The sequence below is a fragment of the Carlito syrichta genome, unplaced genomic scaffold (assembly GCF_000164805.1).
Source record: "Carlito syrichta isolate Samal-C Ts95f unplaced genomic scaffold, Tarsius_syrichta-2.0.1 Scaffold316857, whole genome shotgun sequence".
NCBI classification, from domain to species: Eukaryota; Metazoa; Chordata; class Mammalia; order Primates; family Tarsiidae; genus Carlito; species Carlito syrichta.
Window position 1 is genome coordinate 130,942 of NW_007260953.1, and position 23,409 is coordinate 154,350.

The 23,409-nt window shown below is 43.3% G+C and overlaps 1 protein-coding gene across 2 annotated transcripts in view; it reads left to right on the forward strand.

Annotated features, from left to right (window-relative positions):
* The window catches only part of DSTYK (dual serine/threonine and tyrosine protein kinase), a 36,295-nt gene extending 18,772 nt beyond the window's left edge, over positions 1–17,523 (forward strand). The window contains exons 3-12 of one of the 2 annotated variants that reach the window (XM_021707368.1): positions 4,643–4,875; positions 5,336–5,419; positions 6,737–6,913; positions 7,455–7,584; positions 7,946–8,102; positions 8,857–8,989; positions 10,684–10,797; positions 12,133–12,247; positions 15,719–15,853; positions 16,244–16,718. In XM_021707368.1, coding sequence (XP_021563043.1) covers positions 4,643–4,875; positions 5,336–5,419; positions 6,737–6,913; positions 7,455–7,584; positions 7,946–8,102; positions 8,857–8,989; positions 10,684–10,797; positions 12,133–12,247; positions 15,719–15,853; positions 16,244–16,431 — 1,466 coding nt within the window. In that variant the 3' untranslated portion in view covers positions 16,432–16,718. Of the gene's footprint in view, positions 1–4,642; positions 4,876–5,335; positions 5,420–6,736; positions 6,914–7,454; positions 7,585–7,945; positions 8,103–8,856; positions 8,990–10,683; positions 10,798–12,132; positions 12,248–15,718; positions 15,854–16,243 lie in introns of both variants that reach the window. The other variant, XM_021707369.1, reaches the window with a different exon arrangement.
* The last annotated feature ends 5,886 nt before the right edge of the window (positions 17,524–23,409 follow it).

The window sequence follows — 23,409 nt, forward strand, 5'->3', positions numbered from 1 at the left end:
CACTCCAGTCTGGGCGACAGAGTGAGACTCCAACTCAAAAAAAAAAAAAAAGAATGTTAGTAAATCGTGCTTTAACCTTTGCTATTTCAGCCTCTTTATTGGTGGTTCTTTTTGTCTCATGGTCTCATTTTCTTTTCAAGCTGCTCCTGAAACTCTACACGGGAGCATTTCTCAAAGTAGTGTTTTTAGCTTTTCTGGCAATCCCATTCTTCACAAATGGCTATTGACAAAATTGGGTGAAAGTGACCAGTCAGGTCTCTTGGTATCTGCAGTTTAAATGCTGCTGACTTTGTATACTGACTTCTGTATAAATCTCCATGCAAGAACATTAACTCTACTAACTATATTAAAATAGTATGTTTTGAAAATTATCTTTTAGATACTTAATCATTGGTATACATAGAAATCACTTGGGAGTCCTTCTGAAAATACAGATGCTCAAGACCACTGAAAACCAGTTCAGACTTAATCAGGATTTCTGACATGGGACCTAGCATCAATGTTTTTCAAAAATAACCTCCCTTGGTAGATTCTGCTTATTTCCTTTTTCTAGATGAGGCATTAAGTCTTAGAAAGGTTAAGTAATTTGGCCAAGGTCACACAGCTAGTAAATAGTAGAGGCAGGATTTGAATCTAGATAGTCTGGTTCCTGAGCCCATACTCTAAATTCTTCTTACTCTGTTCCCAGTTACTGATGCCACCTTCCTAGTACCCACCTTCAAAACGCCCACATGGTCTTTACCTATCTTCTTTCTCTTGTCTAATCAGTTGCCAAGTACTGATTAATCTTCCTCCATATTTTATATCTACCTGTGCTTTTCTGTTCCATCTTCTTTAGTCTAACTGAACTGTTACCTGATCAGGGTCCCTAACGTCTTTCTCCAGTTCATCTTTATTGGCTTCCTATTCCTACAGTCTAAGTTTAAACTCAGCCTAGTATTAAAGACCTTCAAAGCCTAGCCTTTATCAATTTTTTCAGGCTTATTTCCCACTATACACCTTCCTGTAATTTCTATTTTGATTGGTCTTAACTTCTTGCTGTCCTCCATACACTCCCGTTACTTGTTTTTTTCCTCATGCCCTGCCTTAAACCTAAAATGTCTGTGAATTTCCAAGTTCTACCTACGCTTTAAGGCCTCTCCCAAATGCAATTTTTCACAAAGTCCTCTTTAATTTTTTTAGCTAATAACAATTGCACTCATCTGAACTCCCACAACATTTCAACTTCTGTCTTTTATTATACTTATGTATGTTCCACTTTTCTAACCTCCCAGAGTTGAAGGAGAGTAGGATTTCTATCTTTTTATTATTATTATTTTTGAGTTGTAGTCTCACTCGGTCACCCAGACTGGAGTACAGTGGCTCCTCCCGGCCATCGCAGCCTCTACCTTCTGGGCTCTGGCGATCCTTCCGCCTCAGCCTTCCAAGTAACTGGAACTACAGGTGTGCACTACCACGCCTGGCTAATTTTTTGATTTATTGTAGAGATGAGGTCTCGCCACGTTGCCCAGGCGGGTCTCAAACCCACGGGATCAGGCAATCCACTCACCTCAGCCTCCCAAAGGTGCGGGATTACAGACTGAGCCACCGAGCCCAGGTCTTTTTTTTTTTTTTTAATCAGAGTCTCACTCTCCACCACAGCTTCGACCTGCTGGACTCAGGTAATCCTTCTGCTTCAGCCTTCTAAGTAGCTGGAACACAGGTATGCACCATCACACCGACTAATTTTATGATTTATTGTAGAAGCAGGTCTCGCCATGTTGCTCAGTCTGGTCTCAAGCCCTTGAACTCAGGCAGTCCTCTCGCCTCCATTTCCCAAAGTGCTGGAATTACAGGCGTGAACCACCATGCCCGGCTAGGATCTGAATCTTATTCATCATCATCTCCCTTACAGCAAATAATACAGTTTAGTATATCTTTGGATAATGAAAGTGTGAATGATGGTAGCTAAGTCATACTTATAAATACAAAGGAAATTTAGCTGTCTTTAGCAAGCATTGGATGCCTGATTTCTTATAGGTCTTTCTAAAGATGAACAGAGATAACCTCTATGGTGGATTTGTGAATTCACTTACCTAGCTGGCTATATATTACACACAACTTACATTTGTGGTTCTTACCTTTTTCTAAGTCCTTTCTGAGTCTCCTTGAAGCAATGATAAGTAGATTTAGAAGAGAATTAGCACATATTATATGGAGCCAGATTTCTATTCCTATTTTTTTGTTTTTAAATAAAGGCAATGCATGCATGCCGATGTCAGATATATACACTTTATAAAATATATATATTTTTAAGATTAAATCTACAGAACCGGGCTCAGTGGCTCAGCCTGTAATCCTGCACCTTTGGGAGGCTGAGGTGAGTGGAGTGCCTGAGCCCGCGGGTTCGAGACCCGCCTGAGCAACTTGGTGAGACCTCATCTCTACACTACATCAAAAATTAGCCGGGCGTGGTAATGCGTGCCTATAGTTCCAGCTACTTGGAAGGCTGAGGCGCAAGGATCGCCAGAGCCCAGCAGGTCAAGGCTGCGGTGGCCAGGAGCGGCCACTGCACTCCAGTGTGGGCAATAAAGTGAGACTCCAACTCTTAAAAAAAAAAAAAAAGATTAAATCTATAGGCCAGGCTCAGTGGCTCAGCCTGTAATCCCAGCACTTTGGGAGGCCGAAGCGAGTGGATTGTCTGAGCCCACAGGTTTGAGACCCACCTGGGCAACTTGGCGAGACCTCATCTCTACAATAAATCAAAAATTAGCTGGGCATTGTAGCATGTGCCTGTAGTTCCAGCTACTTGGAAGGCTGAGGCGGAAGGATCGCTGAAGCCCAGGAAGTCGAGGCTGCGATGGCCAGGAGCTTGCCACTGCTCTCCAGTCTGGGCAACAGAGTGGGACTCCAACTCAAAAATAAATAAATAAATAAATAAAGATTAAGCTGGGCTCAGTGGCTCAGCCTGTAATCCCGCGCTTTGTTAGACTGAGGTGAGTGGATTGCCTGAGCCCGCGGGTTTGAGACCCGCCTGGGCAGCTTGGCGAGACCTCATCTCTACAATAAATCAAAAATTAGCTGGGCGTCTAGCGTGTACCTGTAGTTCCAGCTGCTTGGAAAGCTGAGGCGGAAGGATCGCTGGAGCCTAGCAGGTTGAGGCTGCAGTGGCCAGGAGCGTGCCACTGCACTCCAGTCTGGGCGACAGAGTGAGACTCCAACTCAAAAAAAAAAAAAAGATTAAGCCTGCATATGTAGTACTTAATTCAAAAGTCAAAATATGCTGGTGCCAACCATCCAGTTTTTCTCCATATGTTCTTCTGCACCTGCCTTTTTCATTTAGTGTACATCTTAGAGAGTCTTTGTTAAATGTTCATACACATTTGTCTTCTTCTAGTGGCTATACCTTTATTTATTTATTTATTTATTTATTCACTTGATCATCTTTGTGCAAATACTTCTTTAGGACTTGTAAGGGTGTATTTCAAGAAAAAGAATTCCTAGAAGCAGAATAGTTAGGTCAAAGGGTATATGGATTTTTCTTTGTTGGTTGATTTAAAATTTTGATAGATATTGCCAATTTGATCTGATGGAGTGGCACCAATTTAAGTTTCCACCAGTAGGCATGAGAGTGCCTTTTTAGTAGCAGATCTTTTTGCAGATAGTTTGATTTCTCCTAAGTTTTTCTATCCTCTGGCTTACAAGATAGATTTTCTAATCCTAATAGGTAGTTTAGCATGGTAGGGACAACAGTCGAATTCTACTTTTGATTTATCTAGTAATTGATTAGAAAAAACCTTGACTTTTAGATGTTCTCATAATATGCTAGGCTGTGTAAAATTTTGCAAAGAACGCCGGGCTCGGTGGCTCAGCCTGTAATCCCGCGCCTTTGGGAGGCTGAGGTGAGTGGATTGCCTGAGCCCGCGGGTTTGAGACCCGCCTGGGCAGGCGAGACCTCATCTCTACAATAAATTTTAAAAATTAAAAAATTAGCCAGGCGTGGTAGCGTGCGCCTGTAGTTCCAACTACTTGGAAGGCTGAGGCGGAAGGATTGCCGGAGCCCAGCAGGTCGAGGCTGTGGTGGCCGGGAGTGGTCACTGCACTCCAGCCTGGGCAACAGTGAGACTCCAACTCAAAAAAAAAAAAAAAAAAAAATTTTTTTTTGCAAAGATCATAGGCTTTGGAATCAATGAGCTTTGGGTTCAAATGCTAGCAGTATTACTTCCCAACTGTACCATCCTCTTCCTGTACGCACTTTGTTCTCTTGTTAAGGTTGTTTCCTGATCTGTAATACCCAGCTGACAAAGTTATTGTAAAGATGAAATTAGATTACATATGTAAAATGCCTATTATTATAGTGCCTTTCAAATAGTTTGCACTCAATGAATATTGTTCTTTCTCTCCTATAAATGTGACATAAAAGCTAACAAAACCAACAGGCTTATTTTAGACTTAATTGCTTCTCTCTAGAATCTTAGCTGTCTTAAGTAGCTGAGGGTTCTTAGTCCCTCATAATTCTGAAGGTCAGAGTTCATCAACAAACCTTGTCTTTTTGTAACTGTCATCATGGTAGTTCTTTGGCACCGATTTCAGAGATGCCGTTATTTAATGTATCTTCCCCTTCTTCCTTATAGCTAACTAGCTTATTTTTCTGCCTCCATAGATGTCATTGTCCCTGAGAATGGAGAACCAGTGGGCACCAGAGAGATCAAGTGCTGTATCCGACAGATCCAGGAGCTCATCATCTCCCGGCTTAATCAGGCAGTGGCTAACAAGCTGATCAGTTCAGTAGATTACCTACGTGAGAGCTTCGTTGGAACCCTGGAACGATGTCTGCAGAGCCTGGAGAAATCTCAGGATGTCTCAGTTCATATCACTAGTAATTATCTCAAACAGGTATGCAAAGAAAGGTTGTTAAGACATCATGTCACGGATAACAGATGACACGATCTACATACAAGCCCTGTTTCAAAATAGAGAAGAATTTCCCTTTCAACTTTTGGCCAGTTCTGTTTGAATTTTATTGTTTTCATATCACATGACCACTGCCTCTGAGAGGTGCAGGTGAGCTATAAATTTGCAGTTAAGTTGATGAATATAAAGATGAAGAAGAAGGGCCTAAATAATCACAAAATAGATGATAACTTGATTTGACTTGGTACATATATTGAGGATACATTTGGAAACCCTGAGTCTGGATTGTAATTTTTTTTTTTCTTTAAATTTGCATCTGCCTAAAACAAGTCTGTAAACAACTGGGTAGGTGTACTGTGTTCCTGAAGTGAATGTGATTTATTGGATTTTTGAAATAGCTACACTATTGAAGGTATATTTTCTTTTGTGTGTTCTCTTTCAGATCTTAAATGCTGCCTATCATGTTGAAGTAACCTTTCACTCAGGGTCCTCGGTTACAAGGATGCTGTGGGAGCAAATCAAGCAGGTAGAAGATGCTTAGAAAAAAATTTCTCAATCCCTACTTAGTTCACACGAATCCTAGTCACTCCAGTAGAGAACAGATATCAAGAGTCTTCTGTTAAGGTAGATTGGCTGTTTGTTCTGGTTTGCCTGTCTGGGAGAATTCTGGTTTATGCCTATTCTCAAAAAATTATAACAGTCCTTCCTTTAAAAGTTGTGGATTAAATTTATTGATTTTTGGGGGGGGGGGGTTGGAGTCTTACTCTGTCGCCCAGGCTGGAATGCAGTGGCACGTTTTTGCCCACCGCAGCATCGACCTGCTGGGTTCAGGTGATCCTTCTGCCTTAGCCTTCTAAGTAGCTGGAACTATAGGCGCACACCACCACACCCGGCTAATTTTTTGATTTATTGTAGAGCTGGGGTCTTACCAAGTTGCCCAGGCTAATCTTGAACCCGTGGGTTCAGGCAATCCTCTCACCTTGGCCTCCCGACGTGCTGGGATTATAGGCGTGAGCCACCATGCCCACCCTTAAATGATATTTTATGTTAGGTGTTCTTTGTGGGCAGTGACAAAAAAGAAATAAAAGGTACGTGATTTTATGGAGCTGTAAGACTCTACCTACCTCACTTTTTTTTTTTTTTTTGAGGCAGGGTCTCACTCTGTTGCCCAGGTAGAATGCAGTGCCAGGATCATAGGTCACTGTAACCTTGACCTCCTGGGCTCAGGTGATTCTTCCACCTCAGCCTCCCAAGTAGCTGGAACTACAGGTGTATACCACCACAGCTGGTTAGTTTTTTAATTTTTGTAGAGATGAGTCTCATTATGTTGCCCAGGTTGATCTTGAACTCCTGGGCTCAAGCAGTCTTCTCACCTTGGACTCCCAAAGTGCTGGGATTACAGGAATGAGCCACTGCATTCAGCCCCCTCACTAGTTTCTTCATAATTCCTTTTCCCAGCCCAAATGTTTTCTCAGAACCAGGCTTTGTTATTGCCAGAGGCTGTGAGTGTAGTTCCTGTTTTGGAATCTGATCTGTCTCTTATGTAGAGTTGTTTACTGACTTGAGAAAGATTTATTAGGCACTCCCTGGCACTGAGTGTAACGTACTGAGGGTTTGTGATCATGCAGACTAGGCCTAGTGTTCTTTGATGCTTTCCTCTGAGCTGGGTCCTGATTTTGAGGTAGGTGGAATTGGAGAGGAGGAACCTTGGACTTCATATTGCACTTATCTTAAGAGTACCTGCTCCTAATGAATAGGTAACCCAGAAAAGGAAGGGCCTTGGATCTTTCGAGTGACTCCTATCTCCCATTCCTCAATGATCTTACTGTCTTCATCCCGGCAGATCATCCAGCGCATCACATGGGTGAGCCCACCTGCCATCACTCTAGAATGGAAGAGGAAGGTGGCCCAGGAAGCCATCGAGAGCCTCAGTGCCTCCAAATTGGCCAAAAGCATTTGCAGCCAATTCCGAACTCGACTCAATAGTTCTCACGAGGCTTTTGCAGCCTCCTTGCGACAGGTTGGTGTGTAAGAAAGGAGATACGGCTGGACGAGCAAAAAACCTTATCAGGAGGGGAAATATTTTGCTCTCTACCCTCCATATAAGTTTTTAAAAATCATCAGTGTATTATCTTTCTATTCTGTTAATTATAGCAAGTTTCATCAATAAATTTTTCATGTGGATGTTTTTCTAACTCTAAGGGAATGGAAGGAGCTTCGTTAATTTCTCCCCATAAGATTATATAGTATTTTAGGTATGAATGACAGAAGAGAAAGACTTTCCAACTTCTATACTATTTCATAATTATGTGACATCTGCTTGTCCATTGTGGGGGAGGTGTCAGGGTAGGGAGTGGATAAATGTGATTATGCATCCAGGAGGGAAAACTATTATTTATTGAGAATCCACTGTGTGCCAGTCTCTGTGCTAAGCATGTTATATGTATCTTACTGAATTCTTACAATTACCGTATGGGGTAGATATTATCTCTATATAACAGGTGAGGAAACTGAAGCAAGGGACTTGATAATCCTAAGTCTTTTTTCTCTTTCCCTCCAAGCTGGAAGCTGGCCACTCAGGCCGGCTAGAGAAAACTGAAGATCTATGGCTGAAGGTTCGGAAAGATCATGCCCCTCGCCTGGCCCGCCTTTCTCTGGAGAGCCGTTCTTTACAGGACGTCTTGCTGCATCGTGAGTCTTTGTTTTTTCCAAATAAATTGGAGTAGGGTTCAGAATACCTGACATCTTTATGTCCAGCCTCAGAGAATCCCAATGTTTAAAGCTGCTTCCTTGCAAAACTGCCTAAACACTTACTGATACGTTTTTGAATTCCTGAAGTCTGTTTGGTTCTTCTGTTTATATAGTTCAGATAACAGGACCAAAGTTTATTTGAATTAATCCAGTTAGGTGGTTTAGAATGACGCCAGAATTTCTTCCCCTGGCATGACCACAACTTCCTGGCCTTTAGGTGGGTCCACATCTAAGGATCTTACCGAGGTTGCCCATCAGGTTCCCTTCCCTCTTGCCTTATCTCTATCTCTGTACCTTATAGGTAAACCTAAACTGGGACAGGAACTGGGCCGGGGCCAGTATGGTGTGGTATACCTGTGTGACAACTGGGGCGGACACTTCCCTTGTGCCCTCAAGTCAGTTGTCCCTCCAGATGAGAAGCACTGGAATGATCTGGCTCTGGAGTTTCACTACATGAGGTGGGTTCTGGCCTCATTCATCTCTATGAGAAAGATCCAGAAAAGAAGCTTTAGAAGTCTGGTATATGTTTTGTACCCAGAGCTTCAGCATGCCCTGTCTCGCCATACCTCAGTTTCACAATGTTATAGACCAGTGTTGCTGTGTCTCTTTAAGGCTTTTACTGTCTTTGCTTGCTCTTTCCTCACTTTTTAAATTTCTCAGATTCATCATTCCATTTAACTTTCTTCCTTGGTCATTAAGGCTTATCAATTTTTAGATTCCAAGGTTCTTCATTTTTATTGGAGAGGCATTTTTCTTTGCCCTACATCTGTTCTGAGGGCCATTATCTCTGGCCCTGGACTAAGCATGGTCTTGAGGTCATTCCTTCCTATATTCTAGTTTTGTTGTTTTTTTTTGAGTCGGAGTCTCACACTGTACTCTGTTGCCCAGACTGGAGTGCAGTAGCACACTCATGGCCACCGTAGCCTCGACCTGCTGGATTCAGGCAATCTTTCCACTTCAGCCTTCCAAATAACTGGAACTACAGGCATATGCCACCATGCCCGGCTAATTTTTTTTATTTATTGTAGCGATGAGATCTCGCCATGTTGCCCAGGCTGGTCTTGAACCCATGGGCTCAGGCAATCCTCTCGGCTCCGCCTTCCAAAGTGCTGGGATTACAAGCCTGAGCCACCGTGCCCGTTTTATAGTCTAGTATGTTATACAGGAATAGAGCCCAAGCATTGTGGCCCAGACCTCTCCCCTTCCCACCAGGTCTCTGCCAAAGCATGAACGATTGGTGGATCTCCATGGTTCAGTCATCGACTACAACTACGGTGGTGGCTCCAGTATCGCTGTACTCCTCATTATGGAGCGGCTGCACCGGGACCTCTACACGGGGCTGAAGGTGAGGTGAGGTGAGGCAAGAAAGGAGCTCCACAGTTTCCTTTCTAGCCTTTCATCCTTTTCTGCTTATTCAGAGCTCCTAGCTTTCATGAGAGATTGTTGAAGTATTTAGGCTTTATTGCACTTATTTCCAAAAAACTTAAAGACTTCTCAGAACCTATTTTCTGCCCCAATATAAATCCAGAATACTGTCATTCACCACTTTGACCCCCTGCAGTGGTGGTAAAAATCTAGACTCCTTAGAAGAGCAGAAAAGTCTCCTGTAACTCTGCTCTTCTTTCTCTTTTTGGCTGTCAGTGGATATAGTCAGATTTTGTTGTTTAGTCAACAAATACTGATTACTTTGTATAAGGCCCTGAATTAAGCACCATTAGGGGATATCAAAAAGTGTAATTGCCAGGAGCTCTGAAGAGAATTATAGTCAGTGGATTTTCAGAAAGATGTGGAGTTTGAGCTTGACAAGATTCCTTGATGGGTGGAATGTGGGCAGATGGAAGGAAGAGGCCATACCAGAGAGAGGAACAGTGAATGCTCAGAGCATCTGAAGGCCAATGAGGACACTAGGCATGTTGGAGCAGCTGGTCGTTTGGGGACAGGGGTAGATAATGTACAAAGACATGTTAACCAATTACACGGGACCCAGAATGTTAAGAATTTCCTCAGGGAGGGGCCGGGCAGCTGGCCCGGGTGGGGACCGCCGGGGAGCAGGTCCTTCCTCCCCTGGTGGAGTAGGGTGGGGGGCATTAAAAAAAAAAAAAAAAGAATTTCCTCATAACTGAAATTCTGTTGTAGACAATGAGAAGCTACTGAAGGATTTTATTTGAGTGAAGGTAAAATCCTCAGTTGGATGTTGCATTTCCCTCATCTAAAATAACCACCAAAAGGGAATGAGAGAGGCTTATTTTGTATGTTCCCTACATTGGAGCCGAGCAGAAGGACAGAAAAGCTGACCTCAGAGTCTCTAGGTAGGGCCCTTCTCACAGATTCCCCTTGTGCCAGTACGCATAGGCTTCCAGAAGTGGAAATTAGCGGCAGAGGAAACCTTAGAAATGCTTCTAGGAGTCATGAGGAATCAATATGATGAAGAAAACTCTCCTAGTGGTTTTTCCTTGGTTTTTCCTTCCTCATTTCAGAGGAGTTGTCTGACACTTTTTCACAAGTGAGCTTGAGAACCTCGTTTGAGCTTTTGAATAAGTGATACGACATTTTCCAGAATTCAAGAGATCCTAAATTGAAGTAATCTGAATGTCTTTGGTATTAGGACCTATAAAATCAAACCTGGGCTAACTAGACCTACAAAGCAATGGAAGTAAGTCTTCTGAGAGACCTAGAAATACTTACTTTGAGCCTCAAGGGCAGTTCCAGAGTTTGTTTAGATGTTAGAAGTGGGCTCTTGCCTCAGTCGTTCAGTTATACCTCTTAGTCACATTTTGGGTTGTCTATTTGACATGACTTCAGTCTGCAGGGACTTTGTCTGGCATTGTCTCCTTTACAACTTGCTCTTTCTTGATTTTCCTCTACTTCCTTCTCCTAACTGCTTTCCTCTTCTCTTTTATTTCATTCACTTTTCTGTCCTTGTGTGCCCGATGCTGTCAGTCTTTTAGTTTCCCAAAGAGGGAAGTCTCAGTTGGTGCAAGCAAATTGAATTGAGGAGTTGCCATGTTTGTGACAAGTAAGCTCTTTTGTCTCCCCAAGGCTGGACTGACCCTGGAGACACGTTTGCAGATAGCACTAGATGTGGTAGAGGGAATCCGCTTCCTACACAGCCAAGGACTTGTCCATCGTGATATCAAGCTGAAAAATGTGCTAGTAAGTAAAAGTTATCTCCCTAAGATGAAGTGCTTCCTCAGTGTCCTTCCATGGACCTCATTCTTCCAAGGCTTATCAAGATCCATGTGTGTCAGGTACTATGCTAATCACTGGGGATGCAAAAATTTTAAAAAGGCAATTCCTGCCCTCACATTGCTCCCAGGATGGGGAAGAAGACAGTATAGTCGAATGTCCCTAATCCAAAAATCCGAAATACAAAATGCTCCAAAATCTAAAACTTTTTTTTTCTTTTGAATAGGCATCCCATTGTGTTGACTGAGCTGTAGTACAGTGGTATGCTCATGGCCACCACAACCTCCACCTTCCGTCTCAGCCTTCCAAAAGAGCTGGAACTATAGGCACATGCCACCACTCCCAGCTTTGATTTATTGTAGACACAAGGTCTCACCAAGTTGTCCAGGCTGGTCTCAAACCTTGGGCTCAGGTAGTCCTCTTGTCTTTGCCTCCCAAATTGCTGGGATTACAGGTGTGAACCACTGCACCTGGCCAAAATCCAAAACTTTTTGAGTACTGACATGACCCTAAAAGGAAATACTCATTGGAGTACTTCAGATTTTGGATTTTCAGATTAAGGATGTTGAATTGGTAATATAATGCAAGTATTCCAAAATCCAAAAAAGATCTGTAATCTGAAACACTTCTGGTTCCAAACGTTCAAATAAGGAATACTCAGCCTTTAATGAGAATGAATCTAGAGACGGGGAGGTTGGAGACAGAATTTATTAAGCATAGTTCATGTATCGCATAGTGACATTTTGGTCAGTGATGGACCACATGTTTGACAGTGGTCCCATAAGGTTATGATAAAGCTGAAAAGTTCCTATTGCTTAGTGGCATTGTAGCCATTGTGGCATAATATATTTCTCACATACCATTTTTTTCTTTTATGCCATACTTTTATGGAACCTTTTCTATGTTTAGATACACAAATACCTACCATTGTGTGACAGTTGCTTACGGGAGTCAATACAGTCACATGCTTTATAGGTTTGTAACCAGGATCAGTAGGCTGTGCCATATTTCCTAGGTGTGTAGTAGGTTATGCCATCTTGGTTTGTGGAAGCACACTTTATGATGTTTACACAAGGACAAAATTGTCTAATGGCTCATTTCTCAGAAAATAGCCCCACTGCTCTGCGACGCAGGACTACTACTTTGAGTACCTACTTTTGCATTCAGGTATACAGCAGTGCTGTGTGCAGGATCAGAGACAGTGTCCTTCCATGGGCCTTCACCTCCTCATTTTTCTAAGATTTATTAGGATTCCCATATGTGCCAGAGGATCTGAGACATCTTGCCCTGCTTTGTTGGCAGCTGGACAAGCAGAACCGTGCCAAGATCACTGACTTAGGATTCTGCAAGCCAGAAGCCATGATGTCAGGCAGCATTGTGGGGACACCAATCCATATGGCCCCTGAACTTTTCACAGGTAAACTGGAGGGCAGGGAGTGGGTTTGGACAGGGCTTATTACTTTAACCCTGTGTGCTACCCCTTGAGCTAAGTAGTATCCACAAGTATCACTGGCATATCTGGCACAGGCAAGGGAGAAACCAGAACAGAAGATACCTAAGACAAGTAGGAGGAAGAGTGAAGAGGTAACAGAGTGAGGAAGAAAAGTACAAATGGGAATCACCAGCTGTTCTTTTGGATGTCTGTCTGGGTTATTAGTGCCATAATTGCCACAATCAGCCAACTATTTAATCATGAAGTATTGATTGATAGTTCCTAGGAGTTGTCCTTTATCATTAAAGTTGACACAGAGCTGTATTGAAAGAGATAAAAGGATTAGGAAGCAGTATAACAGCATGTGATTAAGTGCAAATTAAGTCCTATATAATGTACTGTTGGTGCTCAGAAAAGTGATAAATGAGGGTGGAAATGCTTGATGGTTTTGTGGTAGAAGTGAAATTTTGAGTAGAACTTGAGTCTCTTGGAAAATTGGTAGATGGGAAGAGACCTCACTGTAAAATATATACTTTGAGCTAGCCAGTATGGGTACTTTTTAATATATATTTAGTTTTATTTAACCCTTACAATAATTCTGTGATAACATTGATGGATTTTTATGTCCATTCATGAATAAAGTTGAGACCAGATTGGTAAAGAAACCTACCTCAAAAACATTGAGTTAGAAGGTAATGAAACTGGGATTTGAATCTGTCGGTCTCCTAACCTATATCATGAAGGAGAGAAAATTTTGGAAGTTGAAGAAGGGGAAATAATTATAAAAATCACAGAATAGAAATAAACTTGACAGGAAAGAAATTCATTTGGGACATAGTGGCAAACAAGGTTGTAGATAACTACCTTGAGCTTAAAATTCCCTTGCAGTGGTTAAGGCTTGTTGTGCAAGATTTAAGGAGCTACTGAGCTTTAGAGCAGAGGGAGGATGAAAAGGAAATGTTGATGGAAGAGGAGCTTAGCAGCAGCAGGTGAAGAGAATTTGACTGGGAAAAACCAAGGTAAGGAGGCCAGCCAGGTAGGTAGTGGTTGCCTCCAGGATTAGGTTTGGTATTAGTGCTGAAACAAAGAAATGTGACAGATTGAGACCAGTTCAGAGGAAGAATGGGGATACTTTTATTCATTTGATATGGTTGATGAACAGAAAACAGTGACTAAAAGATGACTCCAAGGTTTGGAGCCCTAGTGGATGGGAAATGATTTTTCTATTGCCATGGAAGATGGAAAGAAAGTTGCAGGGCAGTCATTAGTACTGATGAGCATTTTAATTAACAATATATTTGAATTTCTTTCATTTCATACACAAGTCTTTCCCCAGCCATTCATTTTAGTGACACACATAAGGACTAGGTATTAGCTAGACAGCTGTAGTCCTACTCACATCTGAACTAAATAGATAATTTTTCTTTCCCTAAATTCACTTTTAAAAACTTCCAATCCTACTTCTATTCTTCTGTTTTGTTTACTTCACACTTAAATTCCTTTAGTTGCTTTTACTGGGGTCTGCCCTCTTTCAGAATTATCTTTCAAAATATATATACAGGGGTGCCAAAAAAATGTACTCACATTTTAAGGAAGGAAAAAACTATATTAAAATTATAGATGGATACAAGTCACATTTGACTTCTGCCATTACAAGAGGTCCTCAAAGTGGTTACCATCAGTGACCAGACACTTCTGATTATGGCGAACTAAAAGTAATACATAGATAACATCTCTTTAGTATGTATACATTTTTTTTGGCCAGGCACGGTGGCTCACGCCTATAATCCCAGCACATTGGGAGGCCAAGGTGAGAGGATTACCTGAGCCCTCGGGTTCGAGACCAGCCTGGGCAACTTGGCAAGGCCTCACCTCTCCAATAAATCGAAAAATTAGCTGGGCATGGTGGTGTATACCTGTAGTTCCAGCTACCTTGGAAGGCTGAGGTGGAAGGATTGCCTGAGCCCAGCAGGTCGAGGCTGCGGTGGGCATGCACTCCAGCCTGGGCAACAGAGTGCGACTCCACCTCAAAAAAATATATATATATACACATACATTTGTTGAGAGAGAGAGAGAGAGAGAGAGAGAGAGAGAGAGAGAGAGGAGGCTGAAGCCAAAGGATTGCCTTAACCCAAGGGGTTCAGGCAACAGTGAGCCGCCGTGATTGTCCCAGTGCACTCCAGCCTGGGTGACAATGAGACCCCCAACTCAAAAAAAAAAAAGCTTCAGATTTTGGTTCCAGCATACCCACCCATCTGCATTTTCCAACTTTATTTTGTTAATATGACCTTTCAGGATTAATTTTTCATTGGTCCATTAACAGAAAAGGCCTTATTTTCCTTTTTTTTTTTTTTTTTTTCAAATTCTAGTCTTAGCTCTCTCTCTTTTTTTTTGAGCTGGAGTCTCACTCTGTCACCCAGACTGGAGTGCAGTGACTGCTCCCGGCCACCGCAGCCTCGACCTGCTGGGCTCCGGCAATCCTTCCGCCTCAGCCTTCCAAGTAGCTGGAACTACAGGCGCACACTACCACGCCCGGCTAGTTTTTGATTGTAGAGCCAAGGTCTCGCCAAGTTACCCAGGCGGGTCTCGAACCCGTGGGCTCAGGCAATCCTCTCGCCTCGACCTCCCAAAGTGCTGGGATTACAGGCTGAGCCACCGAGCCCGGCTAGTCTTAGCTCTCTTAATATACAGCTTTAACCTCCCAATGTCATAGTTTATTGTATTGTAAAATGGAAATAAATGTGCCCTGAGCTGGGATCCCTGAGCTTGGGAGGTGAAAGTGAGAGACTGCCTGAGTCCAAGGGTTCAAGTCCAGCTTAGGCAACATGGTGAGACCTTGTCTCTACAATAAATCAAAAAATTTGCTGGGTGTGGTAATGCTCACCTGTGGTTCCAGCTACTTGGAAGGCTGAGGCTGAAGAATCGCCTGAGCCTAGCAGGTCAAGGCTGCAGTAGCCATGAATGTGCCACTGCACTCCAGCCTGGACAACAGAGTGAGACTCCAACTCAAAAAATAAAAATAAGGCCGGGCTCGGTGGCTCAGCCTGTATCCCAGTACTTTGGGAGGCTGAGGTGAGTGGATTGCCTGAGCCTCCTGGTTTGAGACCCGCCTCGGCAACTTGACGAGACCTCATCTCTACAATAAATCAAAAATCAGCTAGGCATGGCAGCATATGCCTGTAGTTCCAGCTACTTGGAAAGCTGAGGCGGAAGGATTGCCGGAGCCCAGCAGGTCGAGGCTGCAGTGGCCGGGAATGGTGGCAGGGTGAGACTCTAACTCAAAAATAAATAAATAAATAAGAAAATGTGTCCTGCCTACCTGATAGGGTTTTTATGAGAGATAATAGATGTTAAAAGCTTTAGAAAACAGTTAAAGACCTCTGCAGGTGCAAGGTGGCTGTGATGCTGCTGCCTGCCTCTCCCTGGCTAATCACTTTTTATCCTGTCTTGCCCTAGGAAAGTATGATAATTCTGTGGATGTCTACGCTTTTGGGATTCTTTTTTGGTATATCTGCTCAGGCTCTGTCAAGCTTCCTGAGGCATTTGAGCGGTGTGCTAGCAAAGACCATCTCTGGAACAATGTGCGAAGAGGTAAGAGCTACAAGCACTGCTTTTTCCTTACTCCCCCGGCGAGAGCAGACCTAGACAGTGTCACAGGTGCCTCCTGTCATCCTTTCTGGTCATCCCACAGCAGGACAAAACACATTTAAATCATCATGGAATCCAGAGAAGACATCTAAATAACCTTTGCTTTCAGACAGCACTTATCTCAAAAAGGATTTTTTAATTGCAGTTCTTCTATTTCCTATGTTAATATGTTCCAGTTGTTGTATCACTATTTCTATTAGGCTCTAACCTAGATGTTTGCAATTGAAGTCAAAGCTCATTACATTCTTTAGTGTCCTGAGCCTCAACTGGCCACGCCTCTTTGTTATGCTGGCCTCTCTCGCTGTGGTCTTACTTCCATGCTCCTTTCTCTAGGCGCCCGCCCAGAACGTCTTCCTGTATTTGATGAAGAGTGCTGGCAGTTGATGGAAGCCTGCTGGGATGGCGACTCCTTGAAGAGACCTCTCTTGGGCATTGTTCAGCCCATGCTCCAGGGCATCATGGACCGGCTTTGCAAGACAAATTCTGAGCGGCTAAACAGAGGACTAGATGATTCTACTTGAAAGCAAAGACCTTTCTCTTTTACTCTCTATTTCTTCCTTCCCCTCACCTTTTGGCCATGGGGAGAATTTGATGTGTATGGGGCGCTCCTGAGGTAATTGGTGCTCGTTGGGCAACTTGAGACCCTCCCAGGCAGAGATGACTCCAGAACAGTGAAGAGTTGGGTGACTGAGCATATTTGGCAGTTCACTGAAACTTTGAGCTATCCCTTTAGCAAAAAATGTCTAAGACATGTAAAAGTGGAGGAATGTGATAGTCTGGCCTCAGAGCTGAGACGGAGGCAAATGTTGCCATTGTCTACTCACTGAATATGCTTCCAAGACAACAAGTGGGACACTGCAATGGCAGTAGTATTAAAAATTCTCGTTTTTAATTCCTGGCTCTAGCTAGGAATCGTTTAGTCAAGACCCTTAGAAAACTTGAGTTTAGTTTTAAGATTGTGAGAACATGGGGACCAAAAAAATAATAATAATGACTGGATGTCTGGCTCTTGCTAACTGTAACCAGGGGTCTAAGCAACAGCCAGAAACCCTGGTGAGGGAGCTAGACACAAAGCCATCTTTTCCTCACAGTGCCAGTGTTTACAAATATAGACCACATAGCACTGATTTCTGGGGGAGAGTTTCACTGTTACATCACTAAGAGGCCAAAAAAAAAAGAAAGAAAGAAAAAGAAAAGAATGTGTATGCATATGTAAGTGTGTGTGTATGTATATATAGATATACATAAGCTATAGGATTTGAGCTACTACTAACCCCAGAACAGAATCTGTTCTTCTACCTTGAATCTTTTCCTTACCCTCCTCCCATTTTGTCTCAAGGTGGGAAAGCTTCAGATGACATGGTACTTAGTAGTAAGTGTCTGAGTAAAACCAATCCAACATTAAGTATCTGGGTGAGACCTGAGAAGTAAGAAATGATCCAGAGGCTATGGCCTACATACAAACCTGCTGGAAGGATACCAGTTTGTTTTTACAGTTTAACAAAATCAGAAACTCTTCATTTTTGCTTGAATCAAATACACTGATGCTTTTATTTTTATTTTATTTTTCTGAGTTGGAGTCTCACTCTGTCACCCATACTGGAGTGCAGGGGCATATTCATGGCCACTGCAGCCTTGACCTGCTGGGCTCTTGCGATCCTTCTGCCTCAGCCTTCCAAGTAGCCAGAATTACAGGCATGCGCTACCACGCCCGGCTGATTTTTTGATTTATTGTAGAGAAGAGGTCTCGTTGCCCAGGCGGGTCTTGAACCCACAGGCTCAGGCAATCCACTCACCTCAGCTTCCCAAAGGCGCGGATTACAGGCTGAGCCACTGAGCCCGGCTTTAACCAAGGTTTTATACACACATACACACACACACACACACACACACACACACACTCACTCACCTCAGCTTCCCAAAGGCACGGATTACAGGCTGAGCCACTGAGCCCGGCTTTAACCAAGGTTTTATACACACACACACACACACACACACACACACACACACACACACACACACACACACACTCACCTCAGCTTCCCAAAGGCGCGGATTATAGGCTGAGCCACTGAGCCTGGCTTTAACCAAGGTTTTATACACACACACGCACGCACGCACGCACACACACACACACGCATGCCAGACAAAAGAGAAGAACACGCTTCTGAAAGTCCTATGGGTTAGTGCTAGGGAAGCTTCCTTGGAAGCTGAGAGTTCCTCATGAAGTGTGCATGAGGAGACGGTCTGATTCTGGGCAGAGGAAGAGGAACAATTTAAATATTGATGCACCTCAGATCTTAACTTCAAGCCTTCCTCAACCAGACTGGTCCATTTGATTCAGTAAAACAGGGAGATAAAGGAGTACACAGTGAAGTGAGTAGCCTTCCTCCGTCTGCCTAATCCCCAAGAACTGTGGTCAGGCCCCTGGCCCACCCCAAAGTGTGTGAAACAGGTCCCAAAGTAGATGTGTAACATGAATGACACATTTACTGCTGGAATTTTCTAGGATTTTTTGTGACAGACAAGTATAAATGGAGTCTGTAAAAAGTTTTTCACATAAAGCAGTTTTAACTCTTTGGCTAAACTGGGCTCTGATTATGATACCTGTGATCATAGCAGCCCTCTACGCTCTTGCAGCCCTTCAGAAACTCCATGTAGTGCTAAAAACCTTTTTACTTGGAAATGATACGGTAATGATAAGTGTTTTGGGGTTCTGTAGGCTCCACCCTTGTTTTGATAGAATGTTCAATATATCTCTTAGAGTTTTTAACATCTGTTTGGCTATGCTTCAAGTTACTCTATTCTCTGTGTTAATTCCTTGCCCTTCTGGGGAGTCTGATAGGGCTTCCAGGAAGCCAGGTGTCAAGAAAGGAGGGGTGAGTAGTGTGTCCTTGCTGAAGAGTAATTGTTAAGTCTGTTTTGTATGAAATTTCAAGAAAAGTCTTATTGTAGTTTTTTTTCCAGACTGTCCTTTAACTCTGGCTATAATCAGGAATTGTGTTTTCATTATGGAGGCCACATTCCTAACATTCTTTGAAAGTCTTAGCTCATACTCCCATTCATACATACCCCCATATCTGGAGTTCCTTTTCAGTTTATCCCTGAGGCTTAGTCTGCTATCAAATACCAGTTTTCTAGCAGATTCTCCTTTTTTTTTTTCTTTTTTCTTTTTTTTGTCCAGTGGGGGAGGGAGGAAGGGAGGAACTAATGTAAGTAAGGAATTGAATAGTTGTTTTACAGTTCTATTTTTTAAAAAGTATTGCAAGAAAAGGTGCAAAATATTCCTGAAAGTCTCCAGGCCAGCCAAAGTCCATATGTGGATATTTGGGGTGTTATTTAAATACTCAGCAGGCTGAGTGCAGGAATACGTGTGTATAGCTTGTGTATACTTTCCTTTTGTTTTATAACATTGTCAGCTAATTTTGGCATCTTTATTCCTTGGCATCCATTCTTATTAAAGTGATGGAATGCCATGAAATGTACTGTATTGTATATTACTTGGGAAGACACTAGGTATTCAAAGAAGTCTAGTGGCACTGGGGTTGTAGAGGGCTCCGTATAACCAAAGTCCTGAAGATTTTACCTCCCAATTTTGGTTGTACATGTTCCCAAGAGGTGAGGTGAGATTGTGGCTGGAGGAGGAAGAAGAATGGCATGAAATAATGAACTTTGCTGTGTTTTGTCCTTCTAATCAACTTAATTGGGGCAGTTTCCCCTAGCAGGACAATGGTGACCTGGCCATTTTTAATGAGATTCAAGTCTGTTTGCTCATTGTGCTTCAGAACTGAGCAAGAGACTTCTCTGCCAAGCAGTGAGGAAACGTGGTAGATCTGGGCCCCTGAAATGGCTGACCCTGTGCCTAGAGATAGCAGTAAGGGCAGTCAGGCACAGTTGAGGAAGCCTTGTTTGAATGACGTTTCCACAGGCCTGTCTTGGTTCCCTGATCCTCTGCAGAGAACAGCTCATTTATATGAGCAGGCCCTTCACTTCTCTGGGAAGGACTGTGCTGGTTGTTCCCAGGCCAAAGAAAGTGACACCTTCAATTTCAAGGGGACAGAGCCTAGGCAGCAGCTTCTCCTCATTTTTAACACTAAAATTCAAGGAAGCAGTGGGGGAGAGGATACATTCCTACCACAGATAGAAATAGGGAAATAGTAGAACTCTTGAGTAGTATCTGTCAACTCTCAAATGCATTTTTGTATCTTTGCTTGAGCTGCCAAAGAAGGGTCCCAAGATGTTTTCCCTGATGGGGGAAGTGGCTCGGGGTTGCAGGGCTGCAAAGTGACAACTGCACTGAATGACACTTTATTTTTTGGCTTTGGCTTTTTTAGCACTGAGAAGCCCAGGGGGATTGGTGATTATAGTAGCACTTTGGGAAATTAAGGCACTTCTGGGCTTGCTTTGGAGAGACAGTATGGCTGGTATTCCATTTGGTTAATCAGGAAAACGCTAGAGTCCATATTGCATCAGGATGGGATTAACAGCCCTGGAAGAGTCCATTGCCAAAAGACTAGTTCCTTTCTTTGAGTTTTCAAAGCTTGCCTTTTGGATTTGCTGGATCAAGTAACCCACTTTTTGAAAGAAAAGGGGGGTTATCCTTCCGAATAGGGGATAGGGTAGGATGTGTAGAGCTTATTCATTGTTAAAGTAGCTAAGGAGGGAGTGGCCTTGAGACACTTGTATTGTAAACTCCCCTGGAGGTTTCAAGTAGCACTACTATTCTTAAAGAGTTTTATTTTTAACTTCATTTGCTTTGTTAACATCCAGTCCAGTTGGGATGATCACAGAGACTGTGAGAGAACCCCTGGCATTGGGGAGGCCACCTTGCCCAGATTGTTGAAAGGAAAATTGGTTTGGACAGCTTGTTGTCTTTTGTCGTTATGTAATGTTTTTTGTTTGTTTTAAAGGACTAATGTTTATTACAGTGTTAAATAAAAGTGTAACATACTAAGTGTGTAGAATAAAAGTGCAATAACAAAAGAAAATTACTTTGACACAAACTTCAGTCTTTATACGCTCTCCTTTCTTGTGCTACCTGGATCTTTCCATAATATTGTTACAGCAGGGCCGTATAATTGTATTTTTAAGAGACGCGACTCTGGGTTAAGTCCTTGTTAGTATAATTTCAAATGGTTGGGTTTGGCTTTATAAAGAATTCTATAAAATTGTTGGGATGCACAAATACCAGATGTGCTGTATAATAAAGATCCCATTAACATTCTAGGTCTTTATCTGTTTGGCATTGCTTCTCCCTTACCTCACATTTTAGCAGGATGTTTCCCATTCCATTCCATTTCCACTGTGACATGCAGTCAGATAACTTTCAGTCTGCCCTAGAAGAGGTTGATGAAACATGTTACTTCAGCCAGGCTCGGTGGCTCAGCCTGTAATCCCGCGCTTTGGAAGGCCGAGGTGAGTGGAATGCCTGAGCCCACGGGTTCGAGACCCGCCTGGGCAACTTGGCGAGCCCTCATCTCTACAATAAAACAAAAAAATTAGCCGGGCGTGGTAGCGCGTGCCTGTAGTTCCAACTACTTGGAAGACTGAGGCGGAAGGATCGCTGGAGCCCAGCAGGTCGCACTCCAGTCTGGGTGACAGAGTAAGACTCCAACTCAAAAAAAGAAACATGTTACTTCTTCATCAGGGGCCCTCACCAGCCACAATCCCTCATGATCTGTGGGTACTTTACATTACCACTACTATGGGTGGCGGTGGGGCAAGGGATAAGAGAGCAAAATGGCAGAGAAGTGCAAAGTGGAATGATAGAGAGCAAGTTATTTTCCACAGCCTTCCCTGGGACTTCACCAACTTCCTGTCAGCACAGACTTTCAGCACTCTGAATTCACACACAAATTTGGCTGCTCTTTATTACACTGGAGGGAATTTGGGGATTGTAATCTATATGCTGGCCTATCTGCATTTAGTGTATTTTGAATTTTCTATTTAGGCTGACCTATTGTTGAGATTTGCTTGCTTAGCAGTGCATGAAAGGCACCATCACCTGAAGAGCAGCACTCTATGTAGTCACCAGGGAAGGTGAGCATGCCCCATGCCTCTTCTCCCATGCAGTGTGTTTGCCTTGGTTTGTTTTTGGTACCAGATCACGCTGGGCCATTGGCCTAGTCATTTTTTGCTCTGAGATTTGCCTGCAACACAAAGTTATCCAGTAGATGGCAGCACATCTTAAACAGTTGGTGTGTTTGTGTTGCTTTTTTTTTCCCCGAGTCAAGGTCTCGCCCAGGCTGGAGTGCAGTGGCAGGCTCATGGCTCACCACAGCTTCGACCTCCTGGGCTCAGGCGATCCTTCTGCCTCAGCCTCCCAAATAATAGGGACTACAGGTGCACACCATTACATCCAGCTAATTTTTTATTATTTTTTTTGTAGAGACAGGTCTCACTATGTTTCCCAGGCTGGTCTCAAACTCCTGGGCTCAAGCAGTCCTTTTGCCTTGTCCTTCCAGAGTGCTAAGATTATAGGCATGAGCCACTGAACCTGGCCATTTGTTCTCCTTAATAGAAAAAGCTGGAGTTGAGTCAATCAGTGGTTCACAGTCTACACCTACACTACACAATAGTCATTTAATACAACTGGAAGCTGGTTAGCTCAGTTAGTTAAAACATGGTGCTGGCTGGACGTGGTGGCTCACTCCTATAATCCCAGCACTTTGGGAGGCGGAGGCCAGAGAATTGCCTGAGCCTGAGGGTTTAGGATGACCTGGGCAACTTGGCGAGGCCGCATCTCTACAATAAAAAAATTTAGCTGGGCATGGTGGCACATGTCTGTAGTTCTAACTACTTGGAAGGCTGAGGCAGAAGGATTGCCTGAGCTCAGCAGGTTGAGGCTGTGATGGCTGTGAGTGTGCCACTGCACTCCAACCTGGGCAACAGAGTGAGACTCCGACAAAAAAAAAAAGAAAAACATGGTACTAATAATGCAAATAGCCTCTTAACCACTTGTGAAACTCTCCACTAACTCCAGCCACCCTTTAGATATGTCCCACCTTATGTGCATATACCCTATATTCTCCTGGCATAAAGTTCATTTTAACAGTTATTTTAATCTCCTCCCTTACTATTATTCCTTTGGAAAAAATAGCTTGTAGTATACACATTTTTAGATTGGGCATACTTTTTCAAGAACGCATTCTTCAGTAGGCTTGTCACCTGAGTATGGCCATTTGGGTGGCCTTCTTGGTCCTGTGTTTGGATGTAGCTCAGAAAGGAGAGGTCATCAGGTTTCTGAACATGGTTAAACTCAACTTCGAAATTTCTACTGGCTGTGCATGATGGCTTATGCCTGTAATCCCAGCACTTTGGGAGGCTGAGGTGGGAGGATAGCTTGAGCCCAGGAGTTCAAGACCAGCCTGGGTGACAGAGAAAGGCCTTGTCTCTACAAAAAAAATTTTTTTTTTTTTGAGTCGGAGTCTCACTCTGTCACCCAGACTGGAGTGCAGTGGCCGCTCCCAGCCACCGCAGCCTCGCCTGCTGGGTGCCGG